This window comes from Perognathus longimembris, chromosome 21 (genome assembly GCF_023159225.1).
Source record: "Perognathus longimembris pacificus isolate PPM17 chromosome 21, ASM2315922v1, whole genome shotgun sequence".
Lineage (NCBI taxonomy): Eukaryota > Metazoa > Chordata > Mammalia > Rodentia > Heteromyidae > Perognathus > Perognathus longimembris.
The window spans coordinates 24,378,465-24,392,422 of record NC_063181.1 but is presented as its reverse complement, the minus strand read 5'-3'; the positions used below and the strand labels follow the sequence as shown (position 1 = coordinate 24,392,422).

The 13,958-nt window shown below is 42.1% G+C and overlaps 1 protein-coding gene across 5 annotated transcripts in view; it reads left to right on the top strand.

Annotated features, from left to right (window-relative positions):
* Irf2 (interferon regulatory factor 2) overlaps positions 1-13,516 on the top strand; it is an 88,203-nt gene extending 74,687 nt beyond the window's left edge. For all 5 annotated transcript variants that reach the window (XM_048330899.1, XM_048330902.1, XM_048330901.1 and 2 more), the window contains 3 exons: positions 2,741-2,905; positions 11,007-11,053; positions 12,473-13,516. In XM_048330899.1, the coding sequence (XP_048186856.1) occupies positions 2,741-2,905; positions 11,007-11,053; positions 12,473-12,781 (521 nt within the window). In that variant the 3' untranslated portion in view covers positions 12,782-13,516. The remainder of the gene's footprint in view (positions 1-2,740; positions 2,906-11,006; positions 11,054-12,472) is intronic.
* The last annotated feature ends 442 nt before the right edge of the window (positions 13,517-13,958 follow it).

Genomic DNA, 13,958 nt, shown 5'->3' with positions numbered 1-13,958 from the left:
AATTCCGGCACTCAGTCTGAGTCAAGTGAACTGCATAATTGATAGCTTTATCCTCAAATAGGATAGTCCAAAGGATGAAATAAGAATTTGGGAGTCTGCCTGCCATATATAGCAAGCCTTCTTTCTCTTTAATTACATCTGTGCCAGGAAAATATAAACAAGATCCAATTTCTCTTCCATTCTGTGTGTTGTGGTTTTGTGAACTTTTAAAAAAGTCACATCCCCAACCTCCTTTCTCACCTCTTCTGTGCCTCCCTTTCTTTATGAAATATTCTACTCCTGTTCAAAACTTTTCCTAATTAGAAACCAGATAGAATCCTGATCATCCTCTAGAAACATTTAAAGTAGGAGCTTGCTTATAAACAAAAGTATTTCAGCAAATGAGATACATTAAGTGACTAACAGAAGAGGCCACTCATGTTAGCTGACCAGTCAAGAAAACAGGAAAATATACACATTCCCTATTATGTCACTGTACCCCTTTTGCACAACACCGTGTCAAAAAATTTAATTAATAAATAAAATTTTTTTAAAAAGATGGGGGGCTGGGGATATGGCCTAGTGGCAAGAGAGCTTGCCTCCTATACATGAGGCCCTGGGTTCTATTGCCCAGCACCACATATACAGAAAACGGCCAGAAGTGGCGCTGTGGCTCAAGTGGCAGAGTGCTATCCTTGAGCAAAAAGGAAGCCAGGGACAGTGCTCAGGCCCTGAGTCCAAGGCCCAGGACTGGCCAAAAAAAAAAAAAAAAAAAAAAAAAGATGGGGCTAGGAATATGGCCTAGTGGCAAGAGTGCTTGACTCGTATACATGAGGCCCTGGGTTCGATTCCTCAGCACCACATATACAGAAAATGGCCAGAAGTGGTGCTGTGGCTCAAGTGGCAGAGTGCTAGCCTTGAGCAAAAAAGAAGCCAGGGACAGTGCTCAGGCCCTGAGTTCATGGCCTAGGACTGGCAAAAACAAAAAACAAAAAACATGAATAGGGTCAGATAAATAGAAGAACACAGAGCATGCCTAGAACTCATGCTGTGCAAGTGCAGATAAATCATCTTACCTCTGTTGTGGAGTTTCTTTACTGATATCAGGATAAGGATGGTGTCCCTGTCTTTCTCAAGACTTGAAATATTAAAATAACTTACACATGTATGTATGGCTGTAGCATGAGGACCTCATTATTACTATGCTGTTGTGCTCTCTTTTATTAGCTGGAGCCAGTTTTGAGGGATGTTTCTTCCAATCAACTGTGCCAAGTTAGTTCTGTTTGAAATTAGGACAGTGCGTTAGGGACATTGCAATTGAAAACACAATGAAATAACATTTCTTACCTAAAAGATTGGCTAAAATAAAAAATAGTGACCACACCAAATGCAAGAAGATGCAGGCATTCGATCCTCTGGGCTAGAATACAAACTATATAGCCACTCCAGTAAACAATTTGACAGGCTTCTTGTAAAAGTAAACATGTAATTCCAATACAAGCTAGCAGTTTCACTCTTGGGTGTTTTTCCCTGAGAAACAGAAACTTAAATTCACCCAAAACATAAACACAAACATTCACAGCATTCTTTGTAATAGAGGAAGACTTTGACAACCCCAAATATCCTTCAACTGATGAATAAATAGATGGAGGTACCTCCGCACCATGGAATACTGCTCAACAATTTAAATAAAGAGCTATTGATGCACACAACTTGGGTGACTCTCTAGGGAACTATATGAAACCATTTATGTAACTTTCAGAAATTACAAGTTATAGAAGCAAGGAACAGGTGGATGGTTATCCGGGGCTAAGAACAAAGAGGTGGGTTTGTGGATGTGGTTATTTAAGGTGATGAAACTACTCTGTAGTTTGACTGTGGTGATAAGTCCATGAAACAGTGTGATGAAATTGCAAAGAAGTGCACACAGGCCCAAAATTCAAGTACAAGTAAAACCGAGGAACTCTATATAAGGTAGCAGATTGTTGTCAATTTCAGTATTGGACTCTAGTTTTGTAAGATGTTAGAGGAAACTGAGTAAAGACCACATTCATCTATTCTTACAACACTGAGATTATATATAATTGTCTTAAAATAAAAAGGTTTAATTAAAAAACATGACCACTTCAAAGTCAGATTGATCAAAATTCATGTGCTTGAGCACTTACTACTACTACTGATTGTTAGAAGTGGATTGCATTGTTCTGATGTTCTGGACAATTGACAGTATTCAGAGCAGGAAGAGGACTATGACTAGAGCCCCTCCCATGTGAGCAGTGACACGGTGGAGTGGCTTTTTATGTCTTTTCCTTCACATTAAGCTTTGATAAAATCTCCTGGACGGCATAACTAAGAAAATAAGTATAACACCTTCCTTCAGAGCAGGAGACAGAAATAGGTAAAGTTTGAAGCACTGACATCTGCAGCCTGAGGCTAGGAACATTGCAGCCTGTAGCCATCAGCTGTGACTGGGTTGAGTTTGGAACTTTTTGAGCAGAGCAGGACATTGCCACGTGGACATGCCTTTGGCAGGCATGCCGGGACACACCCGGCGAGCCAGGCTATTCACAGGCTGCTTCTTTGGAGACATGAATCCAGATTTCAGGTTTGTTTTTCAGCTTCCTGGCAGGTAATGTGTGACCACAGGAAATCTGATTCCTGAATGTCAACTTATCTCTGTTGGCGATGGTTTTTCCTGAGAGTATAGGCTGGCATTGTGAAGTCAGTTCTTGTGGGCATAATGGCCTACTTTTCTTTCTAGTTGTAGGACAGTCCCACCTGGACAGCAGCATTGAGGATCCAGTGATTGTCACTAACCCGCCAGATATTTGCCAAGTTGTGGAGGTGACCACTGAGAGCGATGATCAGCCAGTCAGCATGAGTGAGCTCTACCCTCTGCAGATCTCCCCTGTGTCTTCCTATGCGGGTAAGTGGGCAGGAGGGTGGTGTGGGGACTCAGTGGGGAATGGGCTAGTACAGTCCTTTAATCTAGCATCTCCTTGTTTCTCCATACAACAGAAAATCTCTCCTGTCTCAGGAATTATTCTTGCTGGAGTTGTTCTGGTTTTTAGTGTGTAGGCTTTGTCTCTGGAGTTGCTAAGATTACAGATGTGAGCCATCAGCACTTGCTAGCATCATTTTTAACTCTTGGTTGTATTTAGTTTTGGTTTTGGTTTCTGGTGTGGAGCTTACACCCAGGGCCTGGGCACTGTCCATGTGCTCTTTTGCTCAAGGCTACCACTGCACCACTTTGAGCCACAGTACCACTTCTGGTTTCCTGGTGGTTAATGAGAGAGAAGAGTCTCACAGACTTTTCTGCCCAGGCTGGCTTCGAGCCAGAATCCTCAGATCTCACCCTCCTGAGTAGTTAGGATTAAGACATGAGCCACCAGTACCCAACACCTCTTGTTTTCTTAGCCAACATTTTTATTTTTAACACTTTTTTTTTTAGAGGACATGGTCACAGCATTTATTTACTTGAGCACTCATAGCATTTTAACTCATGACTAGAAGAAGTAGCTCATTTGAATTGAGTTTATTTGTGTGAGTTGGCACAGTTTTGAGCAGTAAATATTCAATGGAATTTCAGGGTGCTTAAGGTAAACGGAACTTTAGAAATCATCTCTTCCAGAGCATTCACTTTTAGAAAGGAAGGGTTTTTGCTCAAGGTCATACAGCCAGGAAATTTATAGTGCAGAACCTTCTGCCCTCAGGATCGTGGCTTAGATCTGTTGATTTCACTCTACTGGGGTCATATGTCACCTCCATGTGTTTTCTCCTTTCCTTTCTATTTAGTGCAGCTTTTAAGTGGGCCAGCCAGCCTGCTGAGCCCATTTCTAATTCCCCAAGGAATTTGTCCAGCCAGTGCTACAAAGGATTAAAAACATTCTGAAAATGATGACTCCTTGCTTCACTTCATTTACATCACCTATACTCTCTTTTGGATGATCTCCATTTAATTTTGGGAGCTCAGCTATAATTAGGAAAGTCAAATTCTGAGTCTGTATTCATGCTTGCAGATATTCAAACTAAAAGGCCGATGCCCTCACACAGGCACTACAGCTCACTCTAGTCAGCGGCTCAGGGATTCTTCCTGTGTTCCACACATAGTGCCAAACAGAGTGTCCTCCCTGAGGCTCACGCCTGCTGCTGGCACGGAATCCACGTAGCCATTAAAGTTGATCCAAATGAATGGGTGGTTGCAGGTTATCAGCTGCTAAATTAATCTCAAAGCCCTCAATGCCATCTTGCTTTTCTTTTTTTTTTAACTGGGATTTAAAAAAACCTACCACATTCAACATAAAAATTGTTGTCTTTAAGTGTTATTAAGTACATCTTGTGTTGCTCTGCAGCCATAACTATCATCCATCTCCAAAATACTTTTCATCTTATAAAACTGAAACTCTGTCCATTAGAAACTACATCTCCATTTCCCTCTCCACCCCAGCCCTTGGCCGTCACTGGTGTACTTTCTGTCTCGATGAACTTGGTTTCTCCAGGTAGCTTTTGTGAGTAGGAGCATACATTTGGCTTATGTCACTTAGCATATATCCTAACATAAAAGGAGTGTGAGAACAAACCTTGGCTACAGGACACTTATAATCAATCAAGCCGGACAACCTTGTCATCAGACTGATATGTTCCAGTCTGGTTTTGATCTTAGCCAGTTCTTAATACTATTTGTTTCTTGTGCCTTGGCAATTGTACTAAATGCCTAGTATGGATTGACTTGCTTTATTATCAAGAGATTATTCATCTCAGCAGGGGTATCATCAATGCCACCTCTTTTTAAAGATGAGGATGCTGCTGAATGTTGGTGGCTCATACCTGTAATCCTAGCTACCCAAGAGGGTGAGACCTGAGGATCATGGTTCTAAGCCAGCATGGGCAATAAAATCTGTGAGACTCTTAACACCAATAAACTACTCAGAAAAAGCCAGAAGTGGCTCAAGTGGTAGAGTGGTAGCCTTGGGAAAAAAAAAAAAGAATCTCATGGGGCTGGGAATGTGGCTTAGTGGTAGGGTACTTGCCTAGCATAGATGAAGCCCTGGGTATGATTCCTCAATACCACCTAAATAGAAAAGGCTGAAAGTGGTGCTGTGGCTCAGGTGGCAGAGTTCTAGCCTTGAATTCAAAAGAAGCTCAGGGACATTGCCCAGGCCCTGAGTTCAAGCCTCAGGACTGGCCAAAAAAAGAAGGAGAAGAATCTCAGGGATAGCACCTAAGCCCTGAGTTCAAGCACCAGGACTGGAACCAAAATGAGTGAATGAATGAATGAGGAAGCTGAGGCTGATGTGAATGAAATGATTTGCCCAAGTATGTAGAACTGACAGCACAGGTAGAATTTGTTGATGCTGATATCAAAGGTCTGTTTTTAACTATCATGGCAGTGCTGCCTGGCCACACACATCCATGTTTTGTGTCTCATTTACTTTTCACAAAGATCTACCCAAGGAGGAAGAGCAGAAAGTTCATGTTGTAACCTTCTATTGGAGATAACTAGAGGAAGAAACACTAAACTGTTTTGCTTCCATTACATTAGCCATAGCTAAAAGTTAGTTGCTTTCTTCTATGTCTTGTTACATGTTACAGTGTTATAATGCTGTCATTATCACACTCTGTGGGCTCAGGGGCATTAGGGCAATGCTTTAGAGTCAGCTTTTTTTTTTTTTTTAGATTTATTTGTCAAAGTGATGTACAGAGAGGTTACAGTTTCATACGTTAGGCATTGGATACATTTCTTATACTGTTTGTTACCTCCTCCATCATTCCCCTCTCCTCCTTCCCCCTTTCTCTCTCCCCCCACGAGTTGTGTTCATCTATTTAGAAAAACTTTCTCAAAGTCTTCTTGGTGATTCTGTACAGATCTCTTCTTTCTGTTTTGCCAGCAGTGGCGTTTTTCTGTAGTAGAGGAATCCCAAGAACAGCAGATCCATGCAGAGAGAAATGAAAACTTTATTACTCTTTTCAGGACATCTGCATAGATTCCAAAAAAGGGATTTCAGTGCCTAAATGGCAGGCAGCAGGAGGTTTTTGTTGGAGGTTGGCTTTGTAGCCTGACTTTTGGTTCTTTTCATTGTTTTCATTATATAAATTCTCCAGAATCTTGGACAGGTGTCATGGAAATTGAGCTGAGGTATTCTATCACTGCTGCTTTTCTAGAGCTAACAGACACATAGAAATTTGTTTCTGCCCAAGGCTAGTGTTTCAGTAAGGAATTTTGTAACATTCTGTTAAGAAGGACAGCTTTCTGTAGTCATGTTTCTTGTTTTATGTTTCTCAGTGTAATAGGTTGTTTGTTGGTTCACGACAGAGCTCCTTTGTTCAGTTTTATTCACTCCTTCGAGCCACCTTCATTCACTTGCTCAAGAAACTGCCATTTGAAAGCTGTTGTTTGCTATCATTTCCCCCTTCCTATTTATTGAATTATAATCCCAGTAGTATTACAAAACCACATTCACTTTTTCAAATCTAAATATCATGGTGAGAAAAAGAGACAATTTCTTTTTTAAAATTTTTTATTGTTATTACAAAGGTGATGTACAGAGGGATTATAGTATGTAAGTCAGGTAAAGAGTACATTTCCTTTTGGACAATGTCACCATTTCTCTTGCTTTCTCCCAGTTTTTCTCTTCCCAATTCCACTCACAAGTTATATAGTCCCATTTTCAACATAGAATCTAGTGAGTACCATTGCTGCATTTATTCACCCTTTGTCCCACCATTTCTGTGCCTCCCTTTACACTCCCAAAGACATATAAAGGAACAAACAGAAGGAACAGACCATTTGTTTGGGTTGAATGTTTTAAAACAATATCAAATTCTAGTTAGACTTGTAAGATTTTTGTATTGGAGAGGAATATATCAAGGCTTAACCTGGGGAAGCACCAGGGAGTAGTCATTTTGATTAATTTCTTTTTGCAGTGTTTAGGGTGGGTTGAATTCTTGCATACTAGACAAGTACTGCCACTAAGCTATACTGTCAGCCTTCATTTTGTTTGTCAAGGTCTACCATGAAGCAGCTGCTTGCCTGATTGTTGATGGCTTACTAAAAACAAACAAAACAAAAAAAACCCACAGTTGTATTTCTAGGAAGAGGAGGTAGACAAAGATTTTGAGAAGGAAGCATAATGCATAAGTCAGTCAAGAGAGTGGAGACTGCCTACTAACCAGCAGTGAAGACTTTGACTTCTTTACTGAAATTGTAACAGGTATGCATGTGTTGGAGTAGAACAAAGAGATATTATCCATGAGTGAACATAATTGAGGGAACGATTGCTAGAAAGTAATGCCTGATGATCTTGTTTTGTTAAACAAGAGGCTTCCAGAAAATACACCAAACATGTAGTACAAAAAAGCCATACATAAAATACATCATCTCCCTCCCACAACAATAGAGTGGGCACTATATATCCACAAGGAATTATTTTAAAAACCGAGCTGAGATGGATTGTGAAGCTAAAACCAGCACATCCTAGGATCTAGCCTCTGTGGAAGGATCTGTGATTCCATCTGACCCAAATCACTCCCTCCCCTCACCCCAGTTGCTTGCAGGAGAACAGATAAGAAAGACTAACTAAATTACTCATCTACTGTTACATGAGTAACAGTTAAGTGTCTAAATATTTTCAGCTTATCCAAAACATGCTTGCAAAGCAGCTCCCTTTTTTTCCCTTTTTCATTGCACAATATCCAAAGTTAGCTGGAAAAAAAATACAAGCTAATCAGAAGGGAAAATGAAATAAGAACACAGATCAATATTTGAGCAATAGCATTGATCTGAAAGCAGCATCTGCAGTGAACTCGTTAATCATGTAACGAGTACAACCAAAGTATAGGAATGGAGCTCCGAGCCAACCATTCGGAAGAGAATGGCTATGAGAACATCCGTTTGTCTACTCCGGAGAGTGGTCTTGGTCCTCGAGGGGAGCCTTGGGCATCTCCATCTTCCAGGCTAAAGGTTGTAAAGGCCACTGAAAAAATTATAAAATCAGATAATAGTGTATTAGCCAACTTTCCATTTTGGTGACAAAATATTGGAAATAAAGAGAAAAAGATGTACTTAGACTCATGGTTTCATAGGCTTTGTTTGTGGTTGCTTGGCCCCATCCCTTTGGGCCTGTGACAAGGATGAACATCATAGTGAGAACAATGATGTTCATATCATGGCAGCCCAAAAGCAAAAAGAAAGAGGAAGGATCCTGGGGGTCCCATTATCCCCTGCAAAGGTATGACCCCTAGTGGCTTCACTTCCTTTTACTAAGCCTCACCTCCCAAAGTTTCCAATCCCCCACTTCATCTGGAAGCCTAGTGGTCAGCATGCATCTCTGGAAGACATCTAAGGACCAAACCCGTTGCACGTGTGTGGTCTTCGTAAGTCTTTCGGAAACAATTATCTTCATTTAGAGATGTTGTTCCTCCGTAACATTTGTGTCAGCTGGAAACCTAGGTTCAGCATGTGTGTCTTATTTATTTTTTCCTTAAGTTGAAAACTGGTACTTAGAGGAAATACCATTCTTACCACCTTTGTGGGCTGTGAAAGGTCTTCCCCCAGAGGCTGACTTCCAAACCTACCAAGCAAGTACCACTTGGGTTTAGTGGAATCTTAGAATCTTGATGTCAATGGCTCCTTTTCCTGAATCTGCGGCACCCCAAATCCTGCCTGGTGGCAGCTGCTCACAGGTGGCCGTGGTATTTATAGAAGGCCCATTAGGAGTGGATGAGCCCTGCCATGTGCAGAAGGAAGAGAAACTTGGCTTCAGAGCACAAACAAAGCTAATACAAACGGAAAGGAGATCTTGAAGTTTTGCCAGTGGCAGAGCCAGCAGGTCCCCAGAATCAGAAGAAGAGTTTTGTTTTTTTCTCCTTTGTGCTGACTCAGAATGTGGCTGTGGCAAGTTTCTCAACATCTCTGTTCCTCATTTTTTTTTTCCTTCTTGGAAGTGGCAGTCCCGCTTCCTGCCTTCCTTGGGAGACTGAGCTAGAGTTGGGGTTTGATTTACAGAGATGTTTCCTTTTCTGTTTTTTTTTATTATTATTATTGTTTTCTGTATGGAAACATGGATGTACCTAGCATTATCACTTGGTCTTCAGCCCTTGGCTTGCCAGCAGCTTTAAGCCACGGCCTTTCTTGGGCATCCGTGGCTCCCTGCCGGGCATGCTATGGTGAAACACACTTGGCAAGAGGAGTGTCCTTTGGCTGCTGTGGCCAGTCCTCCCTGACCACCCACTGCGTGAAGCCCCTGGAGAAGAGTGGCTAAGGAGCCCGTGGCGTCCACATGCTTGTGGGGTGTTTAAGGAACACACACTCTTTCCATTTGTCTTTTTGCCTTTAATGTATAAGGAGCTCTGGGTGGAGGAAAGGACTCTGTCTGGCCTGTGAGCATCCCATCTCAGTTCTGCCACCAGGAAGATGTGACACTGGCAGCCAGTCGCTCATCAGGGGCAGGGTAGGAGACAATAGATGGCTCTAGAACATACTAGCCTTGCTGCCTAGGGAGGGTAACAACATTTGCTTTCCAACTTAACATCCTTGTGAGGGCTAAACAAAGACCTGTGTACAAAGGCTGTGAGTCAGCCTAGCTCACAGAGCACCACAAATGTCCACAATTCCAATCTCTCTTTAGGCTTTGTCTCTAAAATAAATGACCCAGATGAAATGAGCTCCAAGAGTCTGCGTACTTTAGAATTTCTCTCTTCTAGGAATTCATTTTGCAATGACTATGAACACTGAAAAACTGTGTCCCTTCCATTTTCTTATTTTAAAAGTTAAATTTCTACTTAGAAAAAACCTTTTATTGTCGGTACAGATGAAATATAACCACTATTGATTTTGAACCATTAATCCAGCCTGTCATGCAAGTCCAGTGTCCAAGAATGATGATTACTTTGTATGCTCTGTGCTAAACCCCATGCAGGACTTTCCAAACACCCTCTAACTTATACATCATATCACCCCCTCTAAAAGATGATAATTAACCCCCCCACTTTCCTGATGGGAAAAGTGTAGCTAGTGTAGTTAAGAAACATACTCGGTCTTGACTGGCAGGCAGAGTCAGGATGGTAACTGATTAGCTGTTTATTGCTGCCTAAGGATGGAGCCACAGTTAATGGCTTAACATAGTATGCATTTATTTATTCTAACCCACATAGCTTCTGGGGGGTTGGAGTCCAGCTGCCAAAGTCTCCCTAACTTCTAATCTAAGTGTTGTCTAGGGCTGCATTTCATTTGAGGCTCCACCGGGGAAAGACCCAGTTCCAAGCTCACATAGTTTTGGTCAGAAATTAGTTCCTTACAAGTTGTTAAATTGAGATCATAAATTTCTTGTTGGCTTTTGCCTGAAATCAGCCCTCAGTTCTTTGCTATATGGGCCTTCCTAATATGACCAGCCAACAAGAGAGTCTTGAAAAGGCAGGTTCCATCTTATGTGACATGATGGTAGACATGTAACATTTATATCCCAGCATCCCATGATCCTTGCCGTATTCTCTTGACCAAAGGAATGTCACAGGTCTTGCCCCCTTTAAGAGGAGGGGTTTCCAGAGGAAGTGAGCCTTAGGTGAGGTCTTTGGAAGCCCCCATGGAACCTTGGCCACCCATAGCATCCCAGATAGAAGATGCAACTCTCAGGTACGAATAGTAAAGAAGTAAAGGAAAGTTCCTGGCATTGGAATAATTGAGGAAGACTTCTTGGAAAATGTTTTTCCATACAGTGGTTGTCATAGACCGAAAGCGTTATGAGTGTGGGCACTGTGAACAGAGCTGAGGGAGGTCAAGACTGGAAGGTCATGACTAAACATGGCCTTGAAATGCCAGCCTACCTAAAATCTTTCAGGGGGCGGAGGCAGGTGTTAACCACAGAATTCAAAATCACTCTAGCTTCTTTCATGTACAAATTTGACCTTACAAGGAAGGGGAGTTGATGTGCTTAGTTACCCATTTGAGAAGTGTGGATATAGCTTCCTAAAATGCTGTGTGCATCCCAGATCAGCGGGAATGATGGCCCTGTCTTCTTCTCTCTGAACAGAAAGTGAAACTACGGACAGTGTGCCCAGTGACGAGGAGAGCGCAGAGGTAAGCCTGCTCGCTTCCTTACCTGCCTTGGCTTTTGATTGTAAGTTGTACTTTTAGATTTCTTTGTGTATAATAAAATGTCCGTAACCTAAAAGTTTTCACACTTCTGGATTTTGAATTATAAAAAGTTAAGTGTTGAGCATTGACTAGCAGGAACGTGAATAAATGGTTATGCTCAGAAAGAAAGGCTATGACAGCAGGAAGAGGAAACTGAAGTCTGGGCCAGGAAATGCTGCTGTCTTACCGCTGTAAACATCCTAATTCAGTAGCAGAAATAGAACGTCCTGCATGAGCAAGAGTGATGACCAGAAGTAAACATGACAAAGTGCTGAAGAGAATTATCTCCACATATACACAGTCCCCCTTCCTCTGTAATCCTGCCCAGGGGCTGATATGTATGTCTAATCTCAGTTTTCAGTCTGCCTTCTTCTAGCTTCCCTCCTGTAGGCTACCACAGTAGTAGAAAATGGCTGTGTAATGGTGATGGGAATAGGAAAATGAAAGAGGGAGGGAGGGAGGGGGGGAGAGAGAGAGAGAGAGAGAGAGAGAGAGAGAGAGAGAGAGAGAGAAGCTGATGGTAGTCTGAGATGATGGGGCCTCAGTGTACTCATCACTTAGGAGTGAAGAGTGGGAATTCTGGAAAGGCTCTAGGGGCCCGTGCTTATGTGCATTGCAGGCTGGATTCTTCCAGGTCAGAAATCTAGCTCTTTCTCTGAATGGCTACCCTTGAGGATCCTTAAGCCACACCTGTGTAAAAGCAATCAAGGGCCATTCATGGTTCCTAAAGCCCCTCAGTTTCCTTCCTTTAAAAATGCAGAAGAAGCAAATCAGTAGTCCAGAAGCAAGTCACTAGGCTGGGAATGTGGCTTAGTGGTAAAGTGTTTGCCTAGCATGCATGAAGCCCTGAGTTCGATTCCTCAGTACCACATAAACAGAAAAGGCCAGAAGTGGCATGCGCTCAAGTGCCTCAAGTGGTAGAGTGCTAGCATTAAGCAAAAGAAGCTCGGGAATAGTGCCCAGGCCCTGAGTTCAAATCCCAGGAGTTAAAAAAAAAAAAAAAAACAAAAACCAAAAAACCAAAAAACACAAAACCAAGTCACCATGACAGATTATCTGCCATTGCTGGAAACCTACATTGGGCCAGCGGGGCAGCCAGGCAATGGTGGAGCCAGAATCTAAACTAATACCTTCTTTCCTTGCCATATTTCTGGGAGGTAGTATATGAGAATTTTTTTTTTTTTAATGGAAGAGAAACCACCGCTTAGGATGTGACTAGGTGGGTGTAGATTTCAGTTGAAGGATGTAGAAATGTGAAACTTGTTTATTTCATGATTATTGCTGAATTGAGTTCAAAAAACCACATGCTAGAACAGTTATTGCATTTCCAAAAATCCATTCAGTGCTTCTTTTCCTTGAAAGGGGAGACCACACTGGCGGAAGAGGAACATTGAAGGCAAACAGTACCTCAGCAACATGGGGACAAGGAGTACTTACCTGCTGCCCGGTATGGCGACCTTTGTCACTTCCAACAAGCCAGATCTGCAGGTCACCATCAAGGAGGAGAGTTGTCCGGTGCCTTACAACAGCTCCTGGCCTCCATTTACAGACCTCCCTATCTCTGCCTCTGTGTCCCCTGCACCTAGCAGCAGTCGGCCTGACCGGGAGACCCGGGCCAGTGTCATCAAGAAGACATCGGATATCACCCAGGCCCGAGTCAAGAGCTGTTAATTAAGCCTTGGACTGCCCCTGGTGGTTGTTGCAATTTCTTGGCTTTGTGTTGTTGTTTGTTTGTGTTTTATTTTTCTCTTTGACACCTATTTTAGACAAATCTAAGGGGAAAAAAAAAACCTTGACAATAGAACATTGATTGCTGTGTCCAACTCCAGTACTGGAGCTTCTTTTTAACTCAGGACTCCAGCCCTTTGGTAGACACACATCTCTAGAACCTGCTGGATCGCCCAGGGCTACTCCCTCAAGTTCAAGGACCAACAGCCACACGGGCAGTGAAGGTGCTGCATTGCCTACGGTCAGGGCCAGCATGGTGGAGTGGATGGCCTCAGAATGGACGAGAAAATGTGAACTAGCTGGAATTTTTTATTCTTGTGAATATGTATATAGGGCAGTACTAGCAACATTGCAGTCTGCTTCTGCACCTTATCTTAAAGCACTTATGATAGGCCTTCTTGTGATCTTGCTCTATTTCACAGCACATTCAGCGGTCCCCTTCTGTGCCCATTGTCCCACCTCCCAACCTACCTACCCAGTCCCTTCCCCATTTCCACCCCTCAAAGCTGTGTTGCATATCCTGGAGGAGGGGAAGAAGAAAACTTCTCCACAGATGTCCCATTTTTAAGACTGCTTTAAAAAAAAATCTCTCTAATCTGCTATGCTTGAATGCCACGCGGTACAAAGGAAAACTATCATGGAAATATTGTGCAAATTCCCAGATTTTCAAGACAAAAATACTCTAATTCTAACCAGAGCAAGCGTTTTTTATTTTTTATACAGGGGGATATTTTATTCAAGGTAAAAAAAATCTAAATAAAATATAATTGTTTTTTATCTTTTCTACAGCAAATTTATAATTTTAAGATTCCTTTTCTTGTTTATCAGCAGTTGTTATTACATCCTTGTGGCACATTTTTTTTAATTTTGTAAAGGTGAAAAAAAAAGCTTTTATGAGCTCATGTAGCAATCAAATTATCCTGTGGATTGATAATAAATGAATATGATATATAGTTAAATTTTTAATGGGCATCACTGTCTGTGTCTACATAGGGTAGAGTGGTAGGACAGGGCTACCAAAGTATCATCTGTGCTTGAGACCAAAATATTTTCCCTCGTTGGCCACAAGAAAGCCTCCTGCTATGAGGCTATAAGATCTTCTAGCATATGACCACTTGTG